Source organism: Bombus vosnesenskii, unplaced genomic scaffold (genome assembly GCF_011952255.1).
Source record: "Bombus vosnesenskii isolate JDL3184/JDL3185 unplaced genomic scaffold, Bvos_JDL3184-5_v1.1 scf7180000013309, whole genome shotgun sequence".
Lineage (NCBI taxonomy): Eukaryota > Metazoa > Arthropoda > Insecta > Hymenoptera > Apidae > Bombus > Bombus vosnesenskii.
In genome coordinates, this window is record NW_022882958.1 from 1,811,334 (window position 1) to 1,834,013 (window position 22,680).

At 39.5% G+C, this 22,680-nt stretch overlaps 2 protein-coding genes across 3 annotated transcripts in view; one reads left to right on the forward strand and one right to left on the reverse strand.

The window, feature by feature from the left end:
• Nucleotides 1-568: 568 nt before the first annotated feature.
• Nucleotides 569-2,275, reverse strand: LOC117234812 (protein MIS12 homolog). Of its 2 annotated transcripts, none has more exons than XM_033496364.1 (4): nucleotides 2,030-2,275; nucleotides 1,258-1,427; nucleotides 1,031-1,168; nucleotides 569-941 (listed from the first exon to the last, which is right to left on the reverse strand). In XM_033496364.1, the coding sequence occupies exons 1-4, from the start codon at nucleotides 2,064-2,066 to the stop codon at nucleotides 681-683; spliced, it is 606 nt and encodes a 201-aa protein (XP_033352255.1). In that variant the 5' UTR covers nucleotides 2,067-2,275; the 3' UTR covers nucleotides 569-680. The 2 variants fall into 2 exon arrangements, with proteins under 2 accessions (XP_033352255.1, XP_033352254.1); XM_033496363.1 differs by having other exon boundaries at nucleotides 2,019-2,273.
• Nucleotides 2,276-4,260: 1,985 nt separating this feature from the next.
• Nucleotides 4,261-22,680, forward strand: part of LOC117234800 (neurotrimin-like) — a 66,285-nt gene continuing 47,865 nt past the window's right edge. Inside the window, exon 1 of the mRNA XM_033496340.1 lies at nucleotides 4,261-4,571. Coding sequence (XP_033352231.1) covers nucleotides 4,520-4,571 — 52 coding nt within the window. The 5' untranslated portion in view covers nucleotides 4,261-4,519. The remainder of the gene's footprint in view (nucleotides 4,572-22,680) is intronic.

Sequence of the window (22,680 nt, forward strand, 5' to 3'; positions counted from 1 at the left end):
AGGTGTAAGTGATCTTACGCTGGAAGTAAAACGAGTCAACGGCAGATTAACGAAACGGCGTACCTATAATTATTAAATTTTTCTGAATTTCTAATTATCTTGTATATTTTTGTTAACTGAAATTATCACACAAAATATTATGAAGAAAATTTATATTTTTTATGTTGCAACTTATTAATTTTAAGTTATGCTTTATTCATTTATGACGTATATTTTGTTTATCTAATTATGCTAATTCTTATTATATTATATTTCCGTTACGTTCTGTATTCTCTTAGCTGCTAGCAGATAATTTGAAATTTGTATCTTAGATTAATCGTAATAAATATATCAAATGAAAGTAATGTATGAAAGGTAAATACCTTGTTCCAATATAAAAGAATCCAACATTTTTGGTAGATGTTTGTTCAAGTGCTGTGAATTTTTAATTTTATTACAGGACTAATTTTTTAATCCTCCTTCTTACAAACATTTTTATGTAATGATATGATAGCTATATAATTAATTAAAAAAGTTATAAGTCAATTTATTTATAAAAATATTTTAAAAAATACAAAATATACAAATATAAAATTTATAGAATATCAGTTTATCTACTTAAATATTATTTACATGATTTTGTTCTACATGAAACATCTAGGACAAATAATTAATTTTTATATTGTTACCATTACTTCAATTCATAAAGTACTTAAATCAAATTCTTTGCATTTAAGATTATCTACCGTGTTGTATTTTATTTTTGTTGTAATTTGCGTTGTATCAAACAGGCTTGTGGAAAATTGTTTATAATCTTCCAGTAACTGATATATATTTTCATTTACGTCGGAGCATGTCAGATTTTCTACTACATTACACATCTTATTTACACTTTCTTCAGAAATTGGAAATTGATCTAAAGTCTGTAGCTCTTCTTTCAATACAGTATTCAAAATAGTAGCCTATAACGTTCATAGGAAGTTGGACTTTACTTGTTATCTCTATAATAGCATAAAATTTATATTATATTTAAAAAATACTCGATACATACATTTTTTGCTCTTTGCTGTAAATCTTCTAATCTTTGATTTATATTTTCAAATTCTGTATCATTATACTGTATCCTTTGGTACTTGTCCTCTTCCAATAAAACGTTACTTGGAACAGCAACATATTTATTTACAATATTCTAAACAGAAGAGTCATATGTGATATATATATACTTTACATGTACTAGAAGAAATATTTTGTTGATATACCTCTGGTCAACGTAATTACCTCGATATTTTTTAAATGTGGCATTGCTCCTTTAAAATATGTTGTTTCTAAATTCTTTTGATTTGTTTTAAGTACTGTTAGATTCTCAGAATTTAATTTGTATGTTTTTTCAATTGTTTGACACATCTTCTCAATCGTGCTAAGAATCCTTTCACTTACAATACTTTTCACTATAAAAAAAAAAACAATTGAAAATACTTCTACATTTATACTCTATCAACCTTCTTACTGCATTACTAAATAATACTAGAAATCTATGAACAAACTTTAAAAATGACTTTTAACAGAAATAAATTAAAATACTTGTTAAATATATAATATAATCATTTGTATTAAGTCATTTATTACATATATTTTTTACACTTTATTCAGACATTTGAATGAAACAAAATTAATACAAAGCAAAATTTAAAAAATGCAACTGGAATTTGATACGTATATCGGCTCAAGGTCAATTTTTACTTGTTTGCTCTCTGATTTTGAAGTGTGAGAGATGAGAAGGAGAAAGAAGCGAAAAGAATAAGAGAAGAAACGAGAGAAAAGAAAAAAAAGTGAAGCGTTAGTCGTCTTTATGATTAACTTAGTCCGTAGGGGCCGGTGAAAGTATTCCAAGCAATGGACGAGTGTGACTCTAGTCATGATCAAATCTACATGATACTAGAGTGCACCCGTCCAACGACTGGAACATGTGGTTATACACAATCAGAATGCTGTAAAATCTGAAAAACATTCAAGAGAAACTGAAAACGGCGGCGCCTTACAAGTAGCGTACACGGCTCTTGAATGAAAGCTAAACAGCTGCATTTCATATTCTTCCATCTTGCGTTTTCGTAATTCCGAGGACGCCATATCGTTCTAAATACACGTTAACTTGTAATGATTATTCAATGAAACCACTATTATACTATCTTGATACTTTTTTCCGAAGTAACTGTGCTTCTTTCCGATGATCACACCTTGACGTCCGTTGACAAATGAATATGGCGTCTATCTGCCTGCGTACGACAGCGTCCTTTGTCCCTTCGCGTTCGGCAACGCATCCGGATTTCTTAGCGGCACTTCAATCCGTTTCAAAATCAACCAATCAGACACCATCCTTTGCCAATGAAAATCCACGGTTCCGGTTACACCGGAAAATGTTTATGATTACTCTTTTATATGTATTTTTCTATTTACATTAACGTATCCACAATCACGACAAAAATATTTCCTTATTACGAGATATTAAATTTGTTTTTTTTATACACTTGACAACCCGTATCGTAGGTCATTATATAAATCTTCTATGTTCCAGCTTCGCAATATCATCGCGAGATGGCTACACTGGGAACTTGAGAAAAATAAAATATTGTTGTGGGATACCTTGTAATTCGCACGAAGTAAACCAATATCTTTGATTATCATGAATTTTGAAAGTTAGACAAATGAATGCTCTGTATAAATAACATTAGAAATAAAACTTAGGTATCAAAGTTATGATATAAGTTTACAGGTACGCTTTCACGAGGTATGTACCCAGAGAGATAGTTGTACGCGTGAGGTAAAATAAGGGCTTTGTTTATTATCACGGGAAAGGGAAATGAAACGTGTTAGGCGTCTACTCAAGGGCAGTGCATATAAAGTTCAAATATTTTCTCTTTTTACCGTGTTATCAATAATTTAAAATTCAAATGTTTCTTCCCGTTGCCGAAGATCTCTTTAGAGTTCTACGTGAAATATATATGACTAAATCATGAAAATGAATATAGTCATGTGTAAAAATTATTAAAATATTTACACTTTTGTTTTTAGGAATGTCGTTAATCCTTTAATAATTTCACGAAAAAAAATATTGATCACTTCAAATTGTTCGCTAATTTGCATTTAAACGCTTAAGTTCAAATCATACATATGTGTATGTAAATATATCTTACAAATGACATCATCGCAATTTTTTGTACTGGTATGAGTCATTTGGTTAATAATCCACGCAACATTATTCGGAATTATTTTTACGTTCACTCTCGTAACCGCAATGATTACAGTCTTTCTACGAATCTACATGCAAGTTAGTTTCATTTTTATAAAGGAATTACTAAATTCGGTATAATGATAATTCTCTTTAAACGAGATGAGTCAACGTATAGAAACAACTATATACACTGATATTATTTGATTAATGTATCGATCGATACCTAATATAATTTTTTACTTCGTTTAGAGATAAAAAAGGAATGCGAAGAAGTGAATGCTCTTTGCCATTCGTCTTATGCACAATGACAAAGTGAATGGATGAATCGAAAGAGGTAAGCGCTCGACGAAAGTAACGTGCAAATACATGCTTCTCACGCGCGTACATATACGTGCGTGTGAGCCGATACTTTATGCGTTCGGAACTCCGTACACAGATAAATTCGATATTCGATACGTATTCTTGCTTTTATCCGTCTGCGCACATTGATTTATGCTCAGTCGCGATTTCCTATAAAATATAGATGCGCTTCCTGTTCTCCCATCCTATATAACTTTTGGCATTTAAAATTCAAATTTAAATTTCAAATTGAAACATATCTGTGTTTCTTATCAACCGATACGAAACCTTACGCGCAATGTGACTTGAAATTGTTCTGAAAAATATCAGCGACGAGGAAGGAAGATAAAGAACATACGTGTATACCTGGCGCCTTTTTAGTATTTTTAGATCGAGACAACTTCTTCTTTCAATTTTCTTTGGAGAAATCATTCCTATCTGCTGTATATTCTATAGAACGGTGGCGATATGCTGGTCAATTTCTCGACGTTATCGTTTGTTATAATAAAATAAAAAAAAATTTTTACGCAATGTTCACTCGACATTGCGCCATTGAATACATACTCAGTTTTGTATAGGCGCGCGCTTCCACAAAGCCATCGGTGCACGTACACAGTCATACATCGTAGGCGTGTAAGTTTATTCCTACAGGAGTTGAGGCGCGTGTCGAGTTTGTACGGCGCTGAGTGCGCAACCGGTCGGCGCAGGTCCCTGTAAAAAGCCGGGGGCCCGGTTCCGTCGCCGCTCTTCGGATACCACGCGCGCTCGTTCTCTCAGTTTGTATTCGGTATCCACCTCGTATCGGTGGATACGTTCGGTTCTTTATTCAGTTGAACGATCATCCTTGCGAAAATACCGTCCACTCGTATACGTACGTTTCTCAAGTCGACAATTAAGTTTCAAGCCAAACGACGACTGTAGTGCCAATTGTGTCGTTTGTTGACAGTGTTTTCGAAACAAAGACGGGAAAACATGTTACCACTGCGATTTCTTGGTCTATTGGTGATACTCTTTGCCGCGCAGGGTGAGTTTTCCTCTTCATTTTTTTTATTTTTATTTCATAAGAGCATCGTTAACGAACACGACCACCAACCTTTTAAGGATAAAATTCATCCTGGTTGTTCCAATTTATCGGGACGAACATTTAAATTCGATCAATGGCATACGTTATGTACATATTCATGAAATAGTTTTTTTTACTGTAAAACTTGATTGAAGTGATGCTCGTCCTTGTTGTTTCACGCGGCGAACACGCGTCCTCTGCGTCTATTCAAGGATTCCATTAAGTTAATTAAATCTAGATTTAACGCCTGGCGAACAGAGCGTGCGCGTTGGCGTGGGTGCTGAGTAGATCGTGCTAGGAGATCTTAAAGTTCTAGGGTCGAGACGACGCGCATGATAATTTCGCATGCATCACGGCTAACTAACAGTTACCTCACCGTCCGCTCCGTATAAGCAATTGCAACAATAGTTACCATTGCGGGGCAGCATGGACGAGCATCGGTCGAGCGATCGTTCGTTGCGGAAGGAACAATTACTGTATCTTAAAAAAGCTTAATTACTCTTCCTTGTGCGCCAGTTTAGCCAGAAGCGCGCCCGTTGCTCGATAAACCGGTAATTGCGTACACTTTCAATTTGCCATGTTGACGATGTCGAGAGTACTTTGATACTCTGCGTCAGCCTGTTTGCTGTTTCATAATTCTATAATTCGATGGTCGAATGTACGAAACACGCGATAAGCAGACCTTTGCAATCTAATTTCGTCCATACGTTGCTCACCACGCCGTTCAACTTAATTCACTACCTACAACCAGCTGTGCAATATTGAAATAAATTGCCACGTGAGAGGAAATATCAATTGGAGACTTAAGATACTTATGGCAGAATAGTAATACGATTGGGTGTTTTGTAAAAAATGCGTGTAATGTACGGTTATCGTAACAGACAATCTGCGATGATAATCGGTGGCCACTATTAAGCATACGTCCTATGTGATAAGTTTAATTGCAAAGGTATATCATTTATTTCGTCCTAGGAGATAGAATATCGATTGAATATTATTGTACAATATTAATGGAATATCGATAAAATGCACATTATCGCGTAAGATGCCTAATCTTACAACATTCAAAGCGATTTGAAATATTTATCAATTGATAATTATTTTCGTTTAATAATTTAATTCAATAATATTAAACGCCAATTAAGTCGAATCATACGTTATCGGAATACTAAATTTTAGAAAGGGCTTGCAATAACAAGTATCTTATTATAGATCACGTGTTACGGTACTGGTTAAAACGACTCTTCAGATCAGACGCTCTCTCTTTTCTATTAAAATATACACGACCTTTGCTATACAATGGTATAGCTGGCCACACGAGATGTTAGATTGTAAATGTTTTATATATTAACAACATCGCGTATTCTATTCTATCGATGGGATGCAGCACGTTTGAAATAAGTTTCCCGAGTAGATAGAGCGTCTGACGAGTTCGAGCTTTTTCACTTAACGAACAGGCTCTCTATAGCGTTGGCAAGCAAATATCTATACGTATTCGGACTCTAAGGAACTAACGTTCAGAAGAGTAATAAATCCTTGTACGATAAATAGTCACGGCGTGTTTCACTCTTTCAAACATCTGGGATTCGTAACGTTGAAATTATCCCTCGATTCCAGGGCCAGGCTTGCCAGCAAACGTTAGTTAATTGTTTCATTAACATTCCGCGTAAACTACATTCCTGTGCATATTCGAGCGTGTACATTTAACGCTCGATTGGCATGCATTTATTTACATGGCGAACGCGCGAGAAATGGAGTTTACTATAGGAACAGCATAGTTCACTTTGCGATGCCCGAGTATCGAATGCCATTGAAACAAGTAATGAACTTGTTAAAACGAACGATCTCGACTAATCGACGAATAGTGGTACAAGCGACAGAATCGATAATTTCACAAAGTTATAATTAAAATTAAACTTTGATTAAAAAGACCACTTTGAACATTAAAATATATTGCTACCTAAACTGATAAAGTAAAAGCGCTTTTGGCGACAAAATTCCTCATTTGGGAAAGTTGTACGTCAAATAAAATTTTTGTGGGCAAGTAAATTCGTATCGCATGTTCCTTTCGACGTGAAATACTAAATAAAGTAAAATTTGTTAGTTTCTTCGGTATATGTAACGAATATGCGTTTCGATATTTACGGTCGGTAGAGTGTCTCATTTTTAGACCTCGAAACTTACCATTTTTACATCGGTGTTCCACATTATTTCACACAGTATACGTTTCTTACAGCGTTTCATGTACACCTAGCGAACATCGAACTAGAGAAACCATTCAGATAAGAGTATCGCTGCGCTAACTCGTAATTAGGGATCGTTTCGCGTAAGTCCGCGAAGATCGACGAGCGTGGAGGTCTGTTTCTTGCGTGGAATTGTCCAGCTGTTGGCAAATTCCATTGAGAAAAATATGCGGGAGAGGCTCCGGTATCTTGCGAAGGCAGTAGCCTCTTTTGATCCCCAAAGAACCGGTGGTAGTAGTTGGCAGAGAGGTTGCTGAATGGCCCGAAAAATAAGATAAACGAAAGTATCACAGGGGGTAGGTGGGAGAGACGCCAGGTGAACACAAGTTTCAGGTAGGAGAATGACCGGAGGCAGATGGTCGGGATAGTGGGATGGCGGAGAGACGGTTGCCGGTTGCCCCGTGTCCAGCGTGGCATTCACAGATTTCTGGTAACTCGCTCACGGTCGAAAAGATGGGCTACCAATCTCCCGAAGGATGTTCCATTTATTCCTTAATAATAGGAGCGGCTTCTTCTTATCCCCAATAAGAAGTTCTCGGACCAACTCGTTTCGTACGTGACGTAGATTTCAAACGGAAGAATAAGATACGGAGGTTCTACTTGGAATGTCCGGTCGAGACATTGATATCGAATAATATAGGGTAATCCCGGCAGAAACCGAGTCTTCGTTTTAATAACTTAAATATTTAAGCAATGAATTTAATTCATCGTGAATCGAATAATCGCTTAGCGAGAACATTTAAATGTGCGATATCGTAACGATAGATAAATCTGATTTAAATATTTTAACAGATCGAACGTTACAGGTACTCGCATATTTGTACAGTCGATCATCTCTTTGAGAATGTGTAATTGTTATAGTATAGTATTTGTATAAATAACTACGGATGTACCTCTCGGTTTTATTGTTGTAGGTAAGATGGATCACTTTAAAGAACATTATATCGTTTCACCGAATTGATCGATTAAGTCGATCTGGATTCATTAAATCCGAAATCATCGTCGTGAATTAGAACTGCAGTTATCTGCTATTCGAGCTTATTCTACGAGAACAATCCGACGACATGTTCTCAAACGATATTACTAAGTTAAATAGCACTAAAAGCGTTACAAAGAAAATACGTATATTCCATCAATGATGTTCTACTTTTTCTCTTCTTTCCTATCTTTTTTCTTTTTTTCTAATACTCGTCGAAACGTTGGACGCGTAACACGTAGAAATCCTTTCTTGATAAAATCAGAGTTCAATGGTCCTCGAGATAAGCGTCGATAATGTTTGCCACAGTATTTTAAAATACCGTCCGGACATTGTCTGTATACACGACTGTGGAGAAATCTGACGGTGGGCGTTCGAGGTTTTCCCTTTTATCGTGTATCCACGAACCGAGCCAACAACAGCTTGAAATCGAAGAAACGCGTGTTTCTTCGCACGTGTACCATCAGCGATCGTGGTTAGATAACGATAGAAATTATCGTGGAAGATCGTGTACCAGTTGGTAGCTCGTGTCACGGTGAAATTGCTCATTGTCAGTTATACTTCAACGGTTTGCCATTATACGTGACCGTGTTAGTAATGCGTTGATTATAATGCAGCCGTACTATATATTTCTTGCTCGTTCCTACCGTATTATTCCAAGTTCTTAGTTTTCTCTTCCGTCTTTTTCTCTTATACCTAGTAGAAAAAGGAAAACATTTGTTTTCGTTGTGTGATCTCCGCACACTACGGAATACGTTTTGCAATGCGCAATGTACGAGATGCTGCAAGGATCGTCGTTTCCTTGTATTTCATTTTTTTTTTCTTAGCATGTGATAGAACTGAAAGCGTAGAATTAATACAAATCGTATAAAAGACGCGATAAGGTTGCTCGACGAAGTCCGTCTCTTCTTCTCCTTCCTGATGCTAACGAGCGTGTTTTGTAATTCTCGAATTCCAGACTGCGTATACCTCACGAAAGGTGTAATTTCGTAATTCGGAAAGAGAGAGAGAGAGAGAGAGAGAGAGAGAGAGAAAACCGTTGAGAATGGTTTGTAGTAGTCGCAGTCTATTTGCTTAGAACTGTAATAACCTATACGCAACGAGGGCGGAAAAAAACATTGACCAGTTACGTCCGTGTACACGGGTCAAGATACGCGTATATGTACGTGTTATATCGGTCACTCGTGTGTAGTTTCCTTAAATCTTGTATCGTAGCGCCGATTTGAATACGCGATCATCGGAGACTAACAGGGTCAGCGATGTTCGTGTAAGTGGCACATGGACTCTTATCAAAGATTGCGTCACGTTGATCCGGGTTTATCCGAGTAATTAACTAATTAAGTTTTATTGGACCGACGATGGGGAGAGGTGCGACGCGAGAAAGGTCAACCCGCATGAGAAAACGCTTTTGGCCGACAAGTTTTTCGAGAAAAGATCTTCCAAGCTTCTCGGCAGTTTCTCAGAAGTTTCTCGGTAGTTCGTCAGGATTTTCCAAGATCTAACGAGAGAGGAAGCGAAAAAGAAGACCAAGAAGAATTAATCGGTATACCTGCGTCGCCCACTCGCGTAGCCGAGAGGAACGCGATACCTTGACGCCAGATTGTCGTGCCTTTTTTCACGGAAAAGAAGGTTTCGTGATTTCAGCTGGTAGACCAAGGCGCAGACACGTTCCGAGCGAGGAATTTTTTACCTAGAAAACGATCCCAATGTTATACGTTCTCACCTCTATCTTTGCATCGATGCTTTCGATATTTTCTTTAACGTTTCACTCGCCAAGCTGGCGTATGCGTACGTATTGATAGAGAGACCGATAGACCTTACAAGTCGCTATAGAACCGAACGTTGGAATTATGCATTCAAGGTTTCGTTGTTTTCGTTTAAAATTAGATCGATTCCGTTTCGCGTTGCGCAACGAGAAATCGTCGGAAACGAGGCATCCGCCATGCTTTTTTTCCCAGCTCTTGAATAAAGAGACACGATAACACTGTTCTTGCGCTACGTATTTACATAAGAATCTTATCTTTCCGCTCGTTAAACGCGCTCTTAAGTACGACGTGGTTCAGCGGCAAAATTAGCGAATGATTAATCGTCGATTACAACCTCGTCGAGAGAGATTTGCCGGAACGAGGGAAAGCACATGGACAAATCGTTAAAGGAACATCCTGTTGCGACATCGGATAACCAGAATCTTGTCCCGTAATTGTCCTTGACTTCTTAACCAACCAACCAACCAACCAGCCACCAGATAATCGGAATTTTACGAAATTTCCGTTATTGTTGTGCAACGTATCATCTTTCCTTCTACAAATTCGAACGTAGTCATCGTATAATTTTATGTTATTTCTGCGAAAATGTGTTCGTCTATTTCGAGCAGGGATCGTTTAATTATTCCGAGTAACCACAGATTGTTCGGTTATTCTCGGTAATTGTTGCAACGAAGCATCGACGATAAATCATCGGATATGAGAATTCCAAAGAAACGCGATTATTTTAATACCTCTACGTTGTCGGATGTCGATGATCTCGCGTTTATTTCAGAGCAGAAACGTAGTATAGTCCGAGGCACGATTTCGGCGTTCCCAATTCGTATTTAGAGCGAACGACGGTGGATCTGTGCCTCGTAATTCTTCGGCTCGATCCGAGATCTAGAAGCCGGGCTCTTTTCAATCCTTCCGTTTTATTTATCGCCGAATACCTCGCCTATGTTCCTACCTGCTGCTACAGGAATTTAAACAGCTACGGTTAGAATTTTCGCAGACACGCCGGCTGTCCCGTCTACTTTTTGATCTATCAGGTCGATCGGAATGTTAGATTTTACTTTTTACTACGTTCGCAACCTATAAATTACAATTTTTTTTTTTGACGATTTCTACAAATCGCAGATTACAATATATATATGTCTGTATTATAATTATATACAATATAATTCAACGACATGTAATATAATTATTTTATAATTCTTTTATTCGAAATTGAAAAGAAGTAAAACTTAGACCAACGTCTGAAAGTTTCGAAGTAAAACCCGCGACTTTAAAACAACGTTCGCCTACAAATCTTGGCAAGTTTTGTCTCAAAAATTGTTTATTAAGAATTATCGATACAGTTAACAGGTGGCGATACAGCCTTGTTTTCCATCGTGTACACGATCGTTTCAATTATCGTGAATTGTTTTCGACCACACGTAAAATCTCACGAGAATAAGAACCCGGGGATGTTCGAAAGGGTTCTGAGCACGGGTCGCTGAAGGCCGGCTCACGAGCGACTGTATTTATTATCATTCTAAGTAGATTCGTTGAAACTGTAAAAGGGGATGAAACCGAGGTCCATTAACATCCTCTATTCAGCTGTTGTCCTGGAATTTTAATAGGCCGGACCCGTTGAAGAGTAGTCCGTCTCGACGCAGGATTTACGAGCATCGGTTTATTTGCAAGCACTAAAGAGAGAAAGGTTGAATGATAAACGAGATCAAGATCGTTCAAATAAACTACGTTGCGAATATCGGAAAAACGTACGCCGTTGACGTTGCAAAATTATGTAAGAATACATTTTGGATATACGACGACGTATTCGTGTTTCGATATCGCAAAGATACGTCTTTTTTTATTTTTTTTTTTTATCTACATTTCCTTGATAAAGTTTGCATGACTTATTGATCGAGAAATTATGTAACGTACAAACGTTAAGGATCGTTCGAAAGTGAAGAAATCTCATTGAAAAATAGTTCTTTCTATTTATAACGCTAAATATTGTTTCTGTAGTTTTGGCTAAAGACGAGATTAAGAATAACGCGAAGATCGTTGACTGGCAAGTTTCGTATATCTCGCGAGGACTCTGAAAGGAAGAATAATATTTTAAGAAGACTCGAACCTCGTTAAGATACGTCATAAGTAGTTTAAGAAGTATAAGTGGTACTTTCAAGTACAATCAAACTCTGATTAAGTAGATTCGAATATTTTACGAGTACCTTAAGCAGAAGTTTCTTGTTCCGTGAATAGAAACAAATTTTCTTCTTTTCAAGAGAATATTATCCTCTTTACAATTTACAAAGTTTTTGTATCATCGACGCATGTAAAACACGCGAAAGCGAAGGTTCCAATAGGAGCAACGCGATACGCTATAACGGAATGCGAACTTATCGGATGGAATTCAATCGCATATCCTACAATTGGCCTGATGCGAGCAGGCGTCGTCGTGATGCATCTCGTTCCAACGTTTAATTATCGAATACTTTTGATTATCTATCGTACGAATATTACCGAATAATAATAATATATATATATATCCGTATCCATAAATCAGTAATTTTTAAATTAGACTTTAACACAAAAGAACCTACAATTTTTGTCCTAACCGTGACAAAGTCTCCAAATCCTTTGGTCCACGATTTCAACGGTGATCAACCGCGTGCACCCGCACAGGGCTTACGCCTACGGCAATTTTGATTTCTAGTAATCCGACTCCATTAATAAACCGCCCACCAGACGCCATCGGTTTTAGGACTTGGAACTTATCTCGACCGTTTCGGGTATTTTTAGTCGCTATACTTTCGTTCATGCGTGCCGTTTTAACCATCCACGTATGCTTTACGCGTGCTACGCATATGTGAACAACTATCTCTCTCTCTCTCTCTCTCTTTTTCTTTCTCTCTTCCTTCCTCGTCGTCTCTTTCATTCTAGCCTAGATCATGATATACACACGTGTACATACTTGAGTGAACATAATATTTTATAAATAGGGATTAGCTAATGGTATGCGAAACAGTGATGCAGGTTTTATTTTGGTTTACCGGTCCCAGCTGCGATAACGTTCCTCTGTACTTTATCTTGCTTAGTCTGCTTGTCTCACGCGAGTATAACGCTAAAGAAGGATAATCGTACGCGAGAATATAAAACGAAAAAAAAAAAGAAAAAAAGAAAAAAAAAACCGTTCTGCGTACTTCTCTAATCTATCAATGTTAAGTGGCAGTTTGTTAGTTTTTGATAATAACTGGTTGATCGTAACGTTATCGCAAGGATGCGAACACGCATCGATTTAAGAGGACTGGTTCTGCGCGAGTACAGGATTATTGCTTCAGCGAAAGTTGTTCAAATATTTTTCTCTATTGGTTTATGTAGTCGACTGTGATCGTTTATAATGAGTCACCAGACGCTTTTAGCAAGTCGGACAAGAAGGATGATTTGTCGCGTTCGATGAATCGCAGAGCCTTCTTTATTTGATAATGTTTTAACACGCTTCGGCGGTAAAATTCGATTAAAACTCGGTAAGTAAAAAGGAAGAAAGAAAGAAAAAAAAATACTCCGCAAGATATTATACCTCCTATTTTCTTTTTTTTTTTTTACAAAAGTTTTCAAATTTATACTACGTCGTCAAAGACAAAGAGATGTTGCCAGTTCGTCGTTCATTTTATTACACGATCAAAGAGTTGAAATAACAAGAGATAATAGTTCGAAATAAGGTTGGGCAGGCAGTTGCTTTGGATAGTACGGATATAGTGATTCTAGTACCGTTATTCCGAGGCAAAGGTGAAACTTTTACCATCTGTGGATAGTCCAGTTGGATTCAGTAAATGTTTGCTCTACATGGTGAACCAGGCTCCAATGTATTCTTTTCGCGTATTGTTCGTTTAAGTGCAAGAAAGTAACGGACGAAAGGATTGTTGGAAAGTAGTAGATCAAGTTCGATAGAGGGACTTATATGGACGAATGGATGGTCGAGACTTTGCGATTGATCGCGAGGAATTACGTACGAGTGCCTAAGGCGAGACAAAGGTTAAATCGGTTGTTCGCGATGGTATTCCATTTCTGGTTCTCCTATGCCTCGCACACAAGTTAACGATACGATATGATATCGCGTTTTTCACGCAATTAATTGCGAATATTTCCTTCTAAATAGTTCAAGGCTAACGACGAATGGCCGACTGTCGAATCTTTGGATCGAAAAGATTTGGGACTGCGTGGGTCGATCGTTAGCAATCTATATGATCGACGCAACTACGAAATGGATTTCGAAACTCGAGCTTTCTAAATTGAAAATTAAGAAACTTGAAATATTCGGATTTAGATATTCGAGTTTCGCAGCTTTTAAACTTCTAACTAAACAAGCGTCGAAACGTTACAAGTTTGATAGAGGACTTAAATGGCAAATTAAACGGCGGAACAGTTTCTGCAGAAACTGCTGAAAAGCATGACAGGAAACACGATTTTAGATATTAATCGCTGTTAGAACTTCGTAAATTATATTAACGTTCACCGCTATCGGTCCGGAGCGTTACGCGAAAGCTTTACACGCTCGATAATCATCGAGATCGAGAATTCGATTGCACGATATCGCGTTCTTGACACGCGCACCGAAAGCTATTACTCTTTATCACCGGAACCACCTCGAGCTTTCCATTTTCCCGCGCGTTATATTCCTTTGTCGGCCGAGAGTCTATTTGCATCAAAGGATTTCAAGGAAACGGACGTTGACAAATTCATTCTTCGACCGCTACAAAAGCTTCGTCGCGCTCAGACGTCGCGTCGGTTCGGATACCCTTCGAATCATCTATCTCCTTTTCCACGCCCGAGACCAGTTCGATGGAGAGAGCGAGTTACTCGATCCCACTGTATAGCCTTTTTATCTCTTCCCTTTTGCTCTCGTGTAAACGAAAGAATGGCTCGTTCGGGACTATAACCCGGTTCGAGACACGCGTAAGAATAAAGAAGAAGAAAAGGAGAAATAAAAATAAGAATAAAGGATGAATAAAAAGGAGCAGTAAACGCATCATAGGTCGTTCAATTCTCCAACGTGATTTTCACTGGCGAGGAAAAGGCATGCCAGTCACCGGCGAAGTCGTTAGACTACTAATGATACGTCTCTCTGTCTCTTCCTCTTCTATTTCTGTCCCGCTTCTTCTTGCGCCAGAATACAAATGCCGTGTTTTTATTTTAATTACGAGACGGCTGGCGTTTAAGCCTTCCCATCGATATCGACCTTCCTCGTCGCTGTTCCTTCTCTTCGTCGCGCTTTGTATGCGCGCGTGGAGGCTGGCTCTTCGTTTGGCCGTTTGTTATCCAAGCGAACCTACGATTCAAACGCGTGTCTCTTCGAATGCAACGGGGATCCATTCAGAGTTAAACTCGGCTGGTTAGTTATCGAAGAAATCCACTGCCGTAGCCAGCGTTCGCGAGAACTCGCGTTCGCGGAACGCTCGTAATGATTTGTCCCGGTTCTGTCGTGTTCGTTACGAACGTCTGTTAACGATAAGACGACGCGCGGCGTTATTACCGAGATATCGGCCGAACGGTTCGTGTAATTAGCGATATGTATATTACTCTCGCCGATAACCGGATTTACGCGTCATTTGGAATATCGAAAAGAAAAAGAAGAAAAATGGAAAAGAACAGGGACGAACGACGATGAGTATATTTATATACAACGTTGACACGGATATTTTATCATTTTCGATAGGCTATTGGAGGAAAAAGAAAAAAAGGGTGCAGGGAAAGTAATTACTCGTTCTTTCTGGCAACGTTAAACGAATATCGCAGCGCGTGGACGGTTGTTATCGAGAGACGAGAAGATCGATGAAGGGAACGCAATTACAATTAATTGGAGTGTCTTATTCGCCGGACGGTCCTTTCTCGTCCTAACTATTTCGTCTCTCGTTCCACGTTTGCGACGGCAGATAAAAATAAATGAACCGATCTAACGGGGTTAACGGATGAAATTATCTGTGAATACCGTGTTTGCCTTATCGCTGGAGAGTCGCACGAACTCGTGTCAGCACCTAATACGTTGAAATCGTTTCGATCATATTTTATCCTGAATCTCGAAACGTAACGCTTCTCGACCATTGTGTCGGCAAACGATATTTTCTTTTATCGTTGTTCGTTAATCGGGATTTATAGTTGTATCCGAATACACGTGTTTCGCATGATATAACTCTCCAGAGCGATCGTATTTTATTCTTTTTTAATCTACTCCCGAAACGAGGTTGTAACGTTATTTTCGAACGAGATAGATTAATTCCAACAGTTTTAGACTACTCGTGCTCGAGACACTTTAACGAGTGCTTGGACCGGACAAGTGGTCCGAAATCGTCGTGCAACAACGAGCTAACCGTAAAGTTTCCTAACCATAGAACAGTATCCGTATATTGTCATGCACGAAATAACCTTTCACGTCCTTGACATTAACGTAACATTCGAGTAGGCTTATCCATACGTTAATCATTTCTGCATAAAGATTCGCATGCATATTGAAGAGCCGATTCGAATTCGATTCCCAGCTGCTATATTCAAAGTAAACTACGTATACATATATGTCAGTCTGTCTGTGCTGTAATTACGCTTTCAAGCAACTTGGTACGATAACTCTCGAATAGCTTCGTTCGATTCGCATTAAAGATTACTATCATCGCAGGCGCCACGTTGCAATCCCATGATTCGAATTAAATCCCCACACGCTACACATTCAAATGAAAATATTCGTCGTTTGACAATGTTAAAATTCCGGTTCCATTGCTTCTCCACTCTGACTCTCGGGCATTTTCATTAAATTCTCTCTGAAAATGATCTCGATCGTTGACGCCACTAGTTTCAAGTTACTAGCCACGAAGCTCAAAGTCATTTCCTCTAGAATGTCGAACGTTCCGCGAAAACTTTCATACTTATATCGTCGGCCATAAAGGTTCATTATCTCATCGGCGTAAATTAAAAAGTCATGCTCGAAACGTTAAAACTCAAGCGGTCGAGCCGCTCTTGAGGCCACTGTGGTCTTAATTACATCGGATCAGAGTGGAGGGAAACGCCGCCTGTTTGACTGTTTCTCTTTCTTTGTAAAAAGTTTTCCTAGATACTCGTCTAGTCGGTGGACTTCTAACACCAGCCGGAGGATCTCGCATACATCAGGTTGGAACGCGCAACGCTTGTCAGCTTTTATCCCATATGTTACTGGTTCATTGTGTCTGCCGGCCATCGTCCACGTCCCCAGGTATTAGAAGTTATCCACCGAGTTTACTTCGAATCAAGCGGTGAAATTTCAATCGTTTACCGTAAAACGAATACAGTGTATACACTCGTTAAGTAAATGGTGGCAAGGAAATCATCGCGTCGCGACGTCCGTTGTTTTCTGGTTAGATCGGCAACGTTTACAGGTTTATACGACGATTCTTGTGTTATACATATTCCTCGTTATCTCGACTAACGCGCTTGGTTACGACTCGGGACCTTGGGTTCGTTTACATAAAACGTTCCACTTTTTCCACGATGACAATGTCGGTGTCCTCGATTAAGCGCACTTGTTGAAGGCCGTATCTCTTAGAGACTTGCGAGCTTTCTAACTCGTTTCCTGGTAATTTCCCTTTCAAATCTCCAGTAGATTCACGTTCGTTTACAAATATCACGATGGAATAAAAACTATATCCGAAGAATTATATATTCAAGAAACGTTTACGAATAATTATTCGGTTCGGCATTTTCGATCGTGAAAAGTCTACACTATTGTAGATATTATAGTAACATTTTTCTACTTTTTCGATACATCTGTTACACGCATTTAGCTATTTCTATTATTAAATTTTCTTCCGCACTCTCGTTATTCGATTCTATACCTGTCGCAAATCATTCTACGCGTCATATTTGAATTTCCACGACGAATTTGTTCGACGATTTTAAATCGTCAGATCGTAGGCATCGACGCGTCACCTTCTGTTCGTAATTTCGCGTCAAATAAATTTGACAAGTTTTTACATTGTGTCTTGAATCATCGTTGAAAGTGACAACGCGAGTTCGTGCTCGCCATCCATATGCAGATGCGTTAATTATAAGAAATAATAACTAGAAGATAGTCGTAGTTACAATCGATAGGCTTAAGATGCTTTTTTGTTTTTATCCCCAGTTTTTGTAAGCGCGTGCAATAAAGGTTTTTTTTGGCTCGGAACGGTGCGATAGATTTATCCATTCAATGAAATAATAACTACCGTGATCCTACCTCCGAGTATAGATATAACAGCAATTATCTTACGTAAATACAAATCTTGACCGACTTCCTTTATAATCCATATCAATTATCACGTTTCGTACGATACGATCGAGTATTCTTTCACGTGGAAACATTGCGCACAGCAGGATTGTACGTCGATATCTTCTGGTAAAATTTTAGCGAGTGGCGAAATTGTATAGTCTGGTGCGTCCAAAAGGATTCGAGGGACGTAGCTGGTTGCTCCGAAAATACGTGTGATCTGGTGGAGGCAGCGTGGTGTGGGTGCCGTTTAGAATTCGGCGTTGCCATCTAATAGAGAGTTGAATAGGTCAACTGGTAGAAACGTACGCGCAATTGCTGCACCGCAGTACCCTTTCATCTCGCCGTCTTCTCTCCCCTGTGCTCCCTCGACGACGCAGGCTTTCACGATTGCTACGCCACCAGAGTCTGTTGCCTGCCTGTGCAGCCTTTGAAATCACGAGGCAACGCTAGACGCTGCTTTGACGCTAGAACCGTTATTAGGCGAGACGATGATACGGTTTTCTTGCTCGTCGGGTTGAGAGAGAGCAGTCTGGCTCTCGACCCGCGACTGGCTCTCTTCTCGGTGACGTCTAACAAACCGAACGCTACAACGCGCACGCTTTCCAATATTCTTCGATCATCGTTTTTTATTTCGCCCTACGACGTCGTTACAGTCGTTCTTCCTCGGCTTTAAACGACGAATTACTCGACCAACGGTGAACGAATCGAGCGATTAATTTCCGAACATCAACGAAATCACGTTTCGCTTTTCCGCAATTAATCGCGTCTCGCGAGATTGTTTGTATGGTTAAACGCGCGTAATCTCGAAACTGTCACGTTTTTTTGCAGCACGATCAATCATCGATCGCGTCGGAGGCGATCGTTTCTCACGGAAGTAACCTCGAGCACGTTCGTGTCTTCGCGAGCAGAATAAAGACGTATTTTCTGAGTCGACAGTCGCAGAAAAGAGATACGCGTTTCTTGTTGCGCGCCCACGTGGGCGGTTAAAAAATTCCATAGAAAATAGAGAGAGGCTTACGGGTGTTGTATTATCTCATGGCGTGGCAATTGAGAAAGGTTAGGTAGGGTCAAGTATGCTCGTCTCTCATCACGTTCCGAAATAACGAGGTACGATAGAAGCGGTCGTTCGTTCACTCTTGTTTCGCGACCTGTTATATTCGTAATTGATATTAGACACTCGTTTGTATAGTTCTCTTTCCTTATGGGAACCACGAGGCGTACGTACCGTGCTTTCTTTCTCTCGTGCCATCTGTTCGTGACAAGTTAATTAACAAGAACGTTACAGCACCCGCTTCGACCTTTCCTACGATCTCTTTTTGCACGATTATTACTGCAAAACGGGCAAACCGTACGTACGGAAGACAGGAAAGAGAGAGCCAGCGAAGGTTTCGTAATTGAATCGATCGTGGTAAAAAGTTAGTGGCACGGTCGAACGTGAAGGCATGAGAACACGGGATAAAACCGGACGGGGATCGGCGAACACACGAGGCGAAACGGCGGAGAGAGAACGCGCCGAGCAGGATTTCGGGCAAAAAGAAGCGCAAGGCGCAACGAAATACAGTGCCCTACAGATGGTGGGTAAATGACGTCATGCTATAAACTCGACGAGCCAGCCGTTTTCACGAGGGAATGTTATTTTCACCCGTGGACTCTTGCAATCCAGATCAACTCTGCGACGAAAATTTACAATTTCCGCTTAAACCATCGTCGAAACGGTCGCTACCATCATCGCTACCGTCATTCACCACCATCAGCTTCTTACCATCGTCTTCTACCCCGTCCTTGGTAGCATGTAGGTCGATTGTATCGTCGTAAAGTACTAATACGAAACGGTTGGCTTCACTTCCGCTCTTTCGTACCGCGTGCCCGCACGTATCTATCATATACGATACGTACCTTGGTTTTCACGTAACGATTCATCGCGATAAAAATGTCATCGTCGAATCGTCGAGCGTTACCATTGAGATTCGAACGAGTGCCAAGACCACGATGCATCTATGCACAGAAAATAGCCGATTGCGTGCAGATACCTGTTTTTTTTCTCTAAACTTAGAAACACGGTCTATTGTCTCGCGTGCAAACCGTGATTGGCGAACATTTGCCTGCATTATCAGATTTACCGACGGGCTTAAGTGTGAACATCCTTGTTCCAATGCTAAGCGTGAACATCCTCGTTCCGATGCTAAGCGTGAACATCCTCATTCACTTGTAACACTCGATCAAGTGGGTCAAGTATACTAGAATACGTACATAGGTATGACGCCGTTCAATGTTAAAAACATCATCGCTACGACAACAATCGAATCGCGGAGGAACGAGATGTAAATTGTTTTCGGAGCAAGTCCTACTTTTCGAAACGTTTCGAACAGAGATGATTTCATCGATCGTTCAGCTACCTACGCTTCATGAAGACGATATTTATCGGTGTCGTGTTACCATCTTGCTGCGACTAGAAAAGACGAATCTATTTTCGAAGGACATTTGCAATCATCGTTGGAACGGGGCCGCGCGAACCCTTCGCAGGCGATGATGTCACTGGAGCTCTTTCGTCCATGCGTCTGTCTGTATGTACGCGTATGGATACATATACGTACGTAGAGTCGGAGCAGCGTAGCAAGTAATAACGAGTATCGGGATGATGATGTCACGAAGCATGGACAATGTGTCCTAAAATTACGAGCCGGTTTCGGTTCACTACCGCTCCGAGTGGCTAATTTTAAATTCGTGTCCTTGGTTAATTAGACGGACCAAAGGCGTGTACGCGCACCCTGTTACAGAGTAGATATCTCTGCAACCGTCTTTGTCTCTATAATTGCCGTTTAACGTACATTATTTAATGGTAAAGTAACGTAACGAGAGACGCGTACAGGAAAATTTCATTAGGAAACGAGGATCGCGAGTTAACGTAAAGACGATGAAGCGGCATAGATCCGTTCGTCTTTGGTATCTAAAAATTAATTTTTCGAAATGAAAGCGTAGCTGTGAGCACCAACGAAATTTATTGTTATTAGTAAAAAGCTTTGACGGTCACTTGGTTACGTTTAACGAGACCGAGTGACAGACACAGAGACATTGGAATCTTTTGCGGACTCGAATCGATTAATAATTAACTTTTTTACATCGAAGGCATAAAAACATACCTGTCTCGTAAAAGAGACGTCGAGTAATATCATAATTCAAAGTGAGACGAAATGTCGAAGTGTCGTCGAAACGACGTCCAAGATGACGAAAGATGACGCGGTACGTTGCAAGCTTACGATGGCATCTATAGGGACATTTACCCTATATCGAGTTATATAAGTGAAAGTTAACGTATAGTCGGAAACTAATAAATTTGTCTTTTAATAGCGTGTGGATGGTAATCGTTGCCAACGATCGAAATATCCTTGCAGGAGAAGTAATTTCTCGATAGGCTGTTAATTATATCGGTTGAAAAGCGAACTCGCCGTACGAAAGAATTCGATAAAAAGCAGAAATTGTGTTGCAGCCTTCATTCATACGCGTGCAAGACCGGTAATTGGATTCGTTCCTTAGTAGCACGTAATCTTACATAGCCTTTGGAATAATTTTACGCCTGCTGTGATATAATTTTCTCGAAGCCTTATGAATCTTACGCTCTCTAATGGGAGGAAAATTCGATTTAGAATCTTCAGTTTAATGACGCGCTTTCTAGCGCGTCATTTCACGGATGACGTTAATCCACCGAGCAAAGAAAGTATATTATGTACATTAAAACGGAAAGCGGTGGTTATCTTTAGCGTCCATGAGCTAATCGGTAACTCGTAACCCGTTGTCACTAACGAATCAATATCGTTATAGACACAGGAATTATCCGAGGAGACGGGAGCAGTCAACCGTTCAATGCCCTGTATAAAGCGTATGATGCAGTTTAATTAATATATAACGGTCAATAAATGTACGTTTGCATCTCGTTCCGAGCTGTTATCAGTCTCGATTGCGTTACGCTATTTCCACTTCTGCACGATAATATCCTATGATTAATCGTTTCTTTCCCTTTTTTTCTCTTTTATTTCGTCGTGTTCCTCGCGATCGAGGTGGACGCTAGCTTTTCACGCGACAACGATGGAATCTGGGTCAAGCAGAAGATTCCTCGCGATCGAAACGTTCGATCGTCGTAAATAGGAATTCGTATCCTAAATATTTTCAATGTTATCAATATGATCGTACGTAGACAGGGAGAGAACGATAAAAATGACAAAGTCTTTTCGATCAGAAAAGAGAGAATATAGCTAGCTTATAACTCTAACAAGGTACAGAACCGTATATCTAGGTTTTCCATTGGAATCGTAAATTCTTCTTTATTCGCATATTAGAAAACCTTTTTAATTGCCGTCTGATGCATTTGAATTTAAACGATGCGGTAGATTACAAGCTGTTCGGTTCGCAGGAGCGTAGCAACTGCGTTTAACTGCATCGTCGAGGGTGGAACAACTGTTTAGGTATAGTTATATCTTTGAGGGTCGCAGCCTGGAAACCTCTGGGTTAGATAGATAAGTGAATAGGTTGTGAGTCACGCATTATTAGAGACAAGCTTTTAGGTCGTTTTTTGTATGCTTCTCGGTCAACGATGTTAACAAAGTCGCTGGCTTTGAGCTAGCGCTAAGTGATTAAGTAAGCGTGCAAAGCTAAACGTCAATGCGAAAATACCAATCTTGCCACCATATTAAACTACACGTATACACGATATATAGTACGTTCGAAAAATAACAGGATTGGCAATACGTCGATTCAAATTAGCATCGGTTAACGTCATCAGTCGCACGAATAAAAATGACTCATTTCGTCCTTTTGATACTAATATTAGATACTCTATACAGTTTCATAA

Bases quoted from the DNA above. Each gene is read 5' to 3' on its own strand.
- LOC117234812 (XM_033496363.1), bottom strand. From the start codon at position 2,106: ATGGCGTCCTCGGAATTACGAAAACGCAAGATGGAAGAATATGAAATG. The intron at 1,428-2,018 runs GTAAGGCGCCGC...TTTTTTTTATAG, and splicing joins AAGAGCCGTGTACGCTACTT to TGAAAAGTATTGTAAGTGAA. The intron at 942-1,030 runs GTATGTATCGAG...TGAACGTTATAG, and splicing joins TACAGCAAAGAGCAAAAAAT to GCTACTATTTTGAATACTGT.